General features: G+C 53.0%; 1 protein-coding gene across 1 annotated transcript in view; it reads right to left on the reverse strand.

Moving 5' to 3' along the window:
* The window catches only part of CELSR1 (cadherin, EGF LAG seven-pass G-type receptor 1), a gene marked incomplete at its 5' end in the record, with an annotated part of 226,134 nt that overhangs the window by 40,656 nt on the left and 177,657 nt on the right, over positions 1-7,821 (reverse strand). Inside the window, 3 exons of the mRNA XM_011984071.1 lie at positions 5,173-5,339; positions 5,915-6,040; positions 6,551-6,714. Coding sequence (XP_011839461.1) covers positions 5,173-5,339; positions 5,915-6,040; positions 6,551-6,714 — 457 coding nt within the window. The remainder of the gene's footprint in view (positions 1-5,172; positions 5,340-5,914; positions 6,041-6,550; positions 6,715-7,821) is intronic.

Here is a 7,821-nt window from a genome sequence, read left to right on the forward strand (position 1 = left end):
AGGATGCCTCAAAGCTTTCTAGGTTCATGGGGCTGGAGGATTAAAAACTGGGGTTCACGGACTGCCAACGGTTGTTCCTTGGCTTTGGTTGGAACCCTGAGGGATTTACACTAACAATAAAAAACGAAAAAGACCCACTCTTGCAGGACTGGAAGCCCAGCTTTGAACCATCTCAGTCTGTGACTGCATTAAAGTCTGTGACTTTGGGAGGCCGAGGCAGGTGGATCACCTGAGGTCAGGAGTTCGAGACTAGCCTGACCAACAAGGTGAAATCCCATCTCTACTGAAAATACAAAAAATCAGCTGGGTGTGGTGGCGGGCACCTGTAGTTCCAGCTACCTGGGAGGCTGAGACAGGAGAATTGCTTGAACCCGGGAGGCGGGGGTTGCAGTGAGCAGAGATCACGCCACTGCACTCCATCCTGGGTGACGGAGCCAGACTGTGCCTCAAAAAAAAAAAAAAAAAAGGTCTGTGACTGCATTCAAGTGCTCCGGGAGGGCAAGTGCTCCCAGTGGTTGCCAGAAGCAAACATGGAAGATAATGACATCCCCATTCTAGTTTCTCGTTTTCTTTGTGTGTGTGGTTTTTGTTTGTTTGTTTGTTTTTGTTTTTGTTTGTTTTGAGACAGAGTTCCATTCTTGTTGCCCAGGCTGGAGTGCCATGGCACAATCTCAGCTCACTGTAAACTCTACCTCCCAGGTTCAAGTGATTCTCCTGCCTCAGCCTCCCGAGTAGCTGGGATTACAGGCACCCACTACCACACCCCGCTAATTTGTTTATATTTTTAGTAGAGACGAGGCTTCTCCATGTTGGTCAGGTTGGTCTCAAACTCCTGACCCCAGGTGATCTGCCTGCCTTGGCCTCCCAAAGTGTTCGGATTACAGGCATGAGCCACTGCATCTGGCCCCCATTCTAGTTTCAAATGCTCTCTAGTTTTTAAATAAAATGTCTAGCACTCAATAAAAAGCAGCCAAGTATATGAGGATATAAGGTAATACGCTTGAAAACCAAGAGAAGCAAGGAAGACTGGTAACAGACCACAGAATCATCAGACACAGGCTCAAAAACAACACTGGGAACCACAGAACTTCCAAGCAAACAGACTCAGTGAGACCATTAGACTTACTTCTGGGTGTAGGTGTTACAGAGATAAGGGTCAAATGGCCATGTTTAAATACATGTAAGAAGAATCAGAAAACAAGGTTGTAACTAAGATGCTCATACTTAAAGATAACTGAAAAAAAATAGCCTAGATTTTAGAAAAACAACTGTTAGCACCCTGCTTATATTCTACCTGAAATATAAGGATACAGAATATGTTGACAGTAAAAGGACAGAAGAAAATATATCATATAAATCCCAACCAAAAGAAAATCGGTATAGCTATGTTAATATGAGACAAAGTAGATTTTTAAGGCAGAAATCCTTACTACAGAAGGAAGAGGAATTTCATAATGGTAACCGAGTCCATTTGATTTGAAGATAAATCAACTCTAAACTTGTATGCACCTAAGAACCTGGCCTCAAAATCTATATGGTAAAAATCAACATTACTAAGAGAAGTAATAGACAAATCTACAGTCAAGGTAGGAGATCTGTAACTAACTTCTCTCAACAAGTGAGAAGACAAAGGCAAAAAAAAATTAAAACCAATAATGATAAAGAATATTTGAATACCACAGTCGACAAACTTTACCTACTTGATATATATGGGTAACAACTGCAGAGCACACAGTGCTATGTGTACAAAACTGGCTGGAAGCCGGGCACGGCGGCTCCAGACTCTCATCCCAACACTTTGGGAGGCCGAGGCGGACAGATCACCTGAGGTCAGGGGATCGAGACCAGCATGGCCTACATGGTGAAACCCCGTCTCTACTAAAAATACAAAAATTATCTGGATGTGGTGGCAGGCACCTATAATTCCAGCTATTCAGGAGGTTGAGGCAGGAGAATCACTTGAACCTGGGAGGTGGAGGCTGCAGTGAGCTGAGATTGCACCATTGCACTCCAGCCTGGTGACAGAATGAAACTCCATCTCGAAAAGAAAAAAAAAAACGACTAGATCTGGGCTGTAAACCACATTTCGAAGCTCTGAAACCACATGGTATAAGTTCTTTGACCTGCAATTATGCTAAAAATACCAAAATGATTTACTAGAAAATGCTACATGAAGCTGAGCGCGGTGGCTCATGCCTGAAATACCAGCACTTTGGGAGATCAAAGCGGGTAGATCACCTGAGGTCAGGAGTTGGAGACCAGCCTGGCCAATATGGTGAAAATCTGTCTCTACTAAAAATACAAAAATTAGCTGGGCGTGGTGGCACACACCTGTAATCCCAGCTACTCGGGAGGCTGAGGTAGGAGAATCACTTGAAACTGGGAGGCAGAGGTTGCAGTGAGCAAAGATCACACTACTGCACTCCAGCCTGAGAGACAGAGCGAGACTCCAACTCAAAAGAAAAAAGAAAATGCTACATGCTTGCTAACCTAGAAATCTACTTCTAAATATCACATCAGTCTAAGATAAATCCATGAGAGAAAATAGGACACAGGTTTTAACCAGTTGTAAAGGTTATGTTACTAAAACTGTATTTTGATTTTTGGTCTCTATTGATAGTTTGGGGGCTTTTTGTTTGGGGGGGGACACAAAAAAAAAACATTAGCCGCACACCTGGCTAATTTTTGTATTTTTAGTAGAAACGAGGTTTCTCCATGATGGCCAGGCTGGTCTTGAACTCCCGACCTCAGGTGATCCACCTGCCTTGGCCTCCCAAAGTAGTGGAATTACATCCAAGAGCCACTGTACCTGGCCTGATAGTTATTTTAAGAAGATAACTTTTCACCTTTTTCCATGTTGTCTTTTTTTTTTTTTTTTTTTTTGAGACAGAGTTTCACTCTTGTCGCCCAGGCTGGAGTGCCGTGGCTCAATCTTGGCTCACTGCAACCTCTGCCTCCCGGGTTCAAGTGATTCTCCTGCTTCAGCCTCCCGAGTAGCTGGGATTACAGGTATGCACCACCACACCCAGCTAATTTTTGTATTTTTAGTAGAGACAGGGTTTCCCCATGTTGGCCAGGCTGGTCTTGAACTCCTGACCTCAGGTGATCCACTCGCCTCGGCCTCCCAAAGTGCTGGAATTACAGGCGTGAGCCGCTGCACCTGGCCTCCATTTTGTTTTCTTTTGTTCTACAGAAGTTAGCTTATTAATTTCCTTTGCCGTTCTCTTGCATTGTTCTTGCTTTAAAAACTCCAAAGTGAGCAGACCAGTGATAAAAGTGGCGTTATGTCTACAAACAAAAGTGATATCCACAGAATGAACCTGTTTCACGGGTGATAACTGCCTCCCTCTCTTAGGCGTGTCCCCAGCTCTCGGTCCGAGAGGCATTCAGCAATTACAAGGTTAACCCACCTGACAAGGTGGGTGGATTCTGGGTGCCCGAGAGCAATTATCCAAATTGCTTGGGCTGTGGGATGACAATGGAGTCTTACTTGTCCCACCACAGTGGCAGGGGAGCAGGGCACATCCTTGGAGGAACACCCAAACCGCTGCTTTACAGACTCACAGGCCCACAGGAGGCCTGCAAGCTGATGGTGGCAAGGAGAAATCCTCCAGAACCTTCGGTAACACGCGGCTGACCGGCCTCTGGGAGCTGCCCTGTGGGCCTTCTAGGTGCCCACTGGGGTCTGTAACATCCTTCCAGCCACCCAGACTTCCACAGGGAGGGCTGGCTGTAGTCCCTGGCAAAACTCCTGATTTTTGGATGAGCTCTCCATGATGTAATTACGCAAACAGCACAGAGTCTGTGGCTTCCAGTGCAGTTCCTACTGAAAGCGCATGTTTTTCCGACAGAGACCCCACTGCCAAATGACAACTTGCAAGCTCCAATTCATCACCTGCATCCAAACAGCCAATTTAATTTGTTCTGACAGTGAACCCACCACATAGAAAATACCATCCCTGGGCAGCACCGCGCTTGCCAAGTTTTGGCCTGAAGGAAGCTTCTGGGGCTGCCTGGGAGACTCATGAAATGACAAGTTTAACAAGAGCCCACAGGCCAGCTATAATCATCCCCGGTGCAGGCCGCACCTTCCAGGCAATCCGAGCGGTCTGTGCTGGAAAATGCTCCCAAGCTGTGACCAGGAGGAACAGGAGGCTCCCTGTCCAGACCTAAGCCCCTGCCCCAGCCCCGACCTGTCTCCTGAGCCCTCACTGATCTGCTGAGGGACTGACCTCCACCAGCCTGCCGGGAACACTCTCGGTCCTGCCTCCGCCGCCCTCCAACCAGGCACTTACGGCAGCGAGGGCATGTGCCAGGCAGCCCCTCTGTCTCCCCACCAACCCTCATGCCAATCTTGGCTATACAGAACCGTTTCTAGATGGGCTGCCCATAGGGGTGACAGAGAGGGGCCTGTGGCCGTCCCAGGAACCTGGGCAGTAAAAGAACCATGGGGTCCAGAGTGAAGAGCCTCTACGCCTCAGTTTCCCCTGTGTGGAACGAGAGCTTGGAGCAGGCACTCCATAAAATCCAACTCACCTCTCACCATCTGACCCCAGCCCAGCCTCCCCTGATGGGGGATGGCGTCCAGGACACACTGGGCAGCATAAGAAGGCCCAGAGTCCAGAGGAGGAAAGGCAACAAGGCATGGCTCCACACGGCACACAGCTGACGGCAGAGGACACGCAGCTGGGACACGCACCATGTTGGCCAGGCTGGTCTTGAACTCCTGACCTCAGGTGATCCTCCTGCTTCGGCCTCCCAAAGTGTTGGGATTACAGGCATGAGCCACCACCCCGGCCTGCACCTGGCTGCCACTTTAACTGGTGAGGCCCATTGTTTCCGCCTGAAGGTTCGGCACCTCCCTCAGCTCTGCAGTGCCCACGCTCCAGCCAAATCCTCAGGCTAGAGGGAAACCAGAGCTGCCACGCACCTCATCTGAGCTCTGCTGGGCCCTGAGGTTGGTCCAGTCCCATGCTCACTCACTCCATCTCCGCCTCCCGGAGGAAAGAAAGAGCTCATACTCCCCCTCCTCCTCTTCAGAGAACCCCAGGGGTGGGCGCCAGAGGAAGGGCGAGCAGCAAGTGCCCCAGTGTGCACCAGGAAGCCCAGCGCCTGGGTCCCTCCCTCGGGCACCCACCTAGCAGGTGCCTTGTGGCACGGGGCCCCAGTCACCTGGAGGCGAAAGCTGGTGGGCCCGCCGCTGGTGGCCTCCATCAGAACGCTGTCCTCCTTCCGGGTCCGGAACATGAGCCCCAGGTACCAGGGCACAGAGATGATGACGTTCAGGTCGCTCCAGGACACGACGCTCTCACCGCTGAAGAGCTGGGGGTGGGGCATGGCTGCGGACACAGGCCCGGGGACCTCAGGTGTCTCCTGAAATCACGCGGCCGCACTCTTGGCTGCATGGGTGGGGGATGGGCCTGCAGGATGGGCCTGGACCTTTTTCACTTTAACACGAAGGCTGGTCTGAGCCTCCCCTCTATGACGCATCCAGCCCTCGCAGTCAGCCACGTGGGCTCCACAGAAGCCAACCCTGGGACGTAAACCTCCCTCCTGGGAAGCATGAAGACCTACAGACTCCCAGCCGCAGATGGGCGCGGCAAGGGGCCTCAGGCTCGACAGGAGGCAGACGGGGGCGGGTTCAGGATCCCTGGGCTCAGTGGCTGGGGGTGCTAGGGTTGGGCCCTGCTGGCCCAGCCTACCTGTCCCACCCCACACCTGAGGGACTGGGGACGGGGTCTCTGCAGGGGACAGTCTCTTGGAGAGGGCAGTGAGTCCACAGTAAACGCAGCATACGCTGCCAGTGGCTGCTGGAGCCGGACGTGAAACGCCCTCACAGTGGTCCCGGGCACATCAAGGAGCAATGCTTCCCAGGCCGCCACGACCGGGGGGATGGACGATGCCAGCCACTCACCTTGCTCGCAGTTCTTCCCGCCAAATCGGAGCGGACACTCACACAGATACATGTTCCACCTGTTGACACAGGTGCCCCCGTTCTGACAGCGCCTCCCGTCGCAGAAGTTCCTCCGAGCGGCGCAGCCTGGCAACACAGAGCGTGCGGCAGGGCCTGACTCGAGGAACCACCAGGGGTCCCCGGTGCCAGACGTGGTGTGGGAAACCACGATGGAATGGACACGGGGCTGGACAGAAGCCAGACTAGGTCTGAATATCCCTGGCAATGGCAGGAATATGGGAACTGAGAAGGTGCTGAATGCACTGACCACGTTTGGAGACGCGAGGGCTCCAGGCCATCACGGCAGCTGGCCCGGTCACCTGGTGACACATGCAAGACCCTAGGATCATGTGTGCCTCAGGTTAGCTGGCTGAGCCAGCAAAGCCAAGGCAACCCCAAACTGCAGAAACTGCGGAGTTGCACATCTGGCAAGCCTGGACTCCGGGTTCCATCCCAGGAGCTTCCCACAGCTGGACCCAGACATTTCTAAGAAAAAGACGGCTCCCCAGGGATCTGCAAGCAGTGACCTCTGTGTGGCTGCCGACATGCAGCCAGATGCCACTGCGGTGGCCCCAATGCCCTGATGGCCACCCGTACCTTCCCGGGTGCCATTGTTGGCGATGAATCCAGCCATGTCCACATTTTTGCCGTCGACTGACAGGTTCCGCATGCAGCCCACAAACTGCCGGTTGTGCACTGGGAAGTCTTCTGGTAGGTTGGGGACGCCACCCAGGAGCAGAGGACCGGTCAGATCCAGGGACCTGGGGAGGTAAAGCCATCTTCTGTGACGTCCGGGCGGCGAGAGGCGGCCACAGCGGGTTGGGCTCTGCAGTTGCCTCTGTGTAGCCTCTGCCACCATAACTACTTCAGAAACCAAGCAGGCAGGAGGGCAGAGGCCAGAATCAGAGGGGGCTCCTGTGTCTGGTGCTGCGTTTGCTCACGCTTGCGTTCCGTCCTGACGATCTGGGTGTTTCACACTCACCAGTGACCACCAAGCCCCGCCCACCCAGGTTGGTCCACACCTAGACAGGATGTGAGCGCAGGGAGCACAGGTCAAGGCCAGCAGGGACTACACTTTACTTTGGCCTCTGAGACCCTCCAGGAAAAGGAAGGAACTTGAAGGGAGGCCAGGAGAAAATGAGAACCCTGGCCGGGCGAGGTGGCTCACACCTGTAATCCCAGCACTTTGGGAGGCTGAGGTGGGCAGATCACGAGGTCAAGAGATTGATACCATCCTGGCCAACAGGATGGTCTCCACTAAAAATACAAAAATTAGCTGGGCGTGGTGGCGCACGCCTGTTAGTCCCAGCTACTCGGGAGGCTGAGGCAGGAGAATCGCTTGAACCCGGGAGGTGGAGGTTGCAGTGAGCCGAGATCATGCCACTGCACTCCGGCCTGGCGACAGTGAGACTCCGTTTCAAAAAAAAGAAATGAGAACCCTGGAGGCACCCCAGAGGCGGTGCAAACTCAGGCAAGGGCTGTGACCTCTCCAGTGCATAGTTTGCTTCCCAGCAAAAGAGCACCATCCCGCCTCCATCCCAGGCGGGCGGGATCAGACAGAACAGGTAAGGGATTGCCCGCGGGCCCCCATCAGGATGCATCAGGGCTATCTATATGATCTTCAAAAAAGGATGTATCAGGCCAGGCGTGGTGGCTCACGCCTGTAATCCCAGCACTTTGGGAGGCCGAGGCGGGCGGATCACAAGGTCAGGAGATCGAGACTATCCTGGCTTAACACAGTGAAACCCCGTCTCTACTAAAAATACAAAAAACTAGCTGGGCGTAGTGGCGGGCGCCTGTAGTCCCAGCTACTCAGGAGGCTGAGGCAGGAGAATGGCGTGAACCCGGGGGGCAGAGCTTGCAGTGAG

This window comes from Mandrillus leucophaeus, unplaced genomic scaffold, assembly GCF_000951045.1.
Source record: "Mandrillus leucophaeus isolate KB7577 unplaced genomic scaffold, Mleu.le_1.0 Scaffold26, whole genome shotgun sequence".
Taxonomy (NCBI): domain Eukaryota; kingdom Metazoa; phylum Chordata; class Mammalia; order Primates; family Cercopithecidae; genus Mandrillus; species Mandrillus leucophaeus.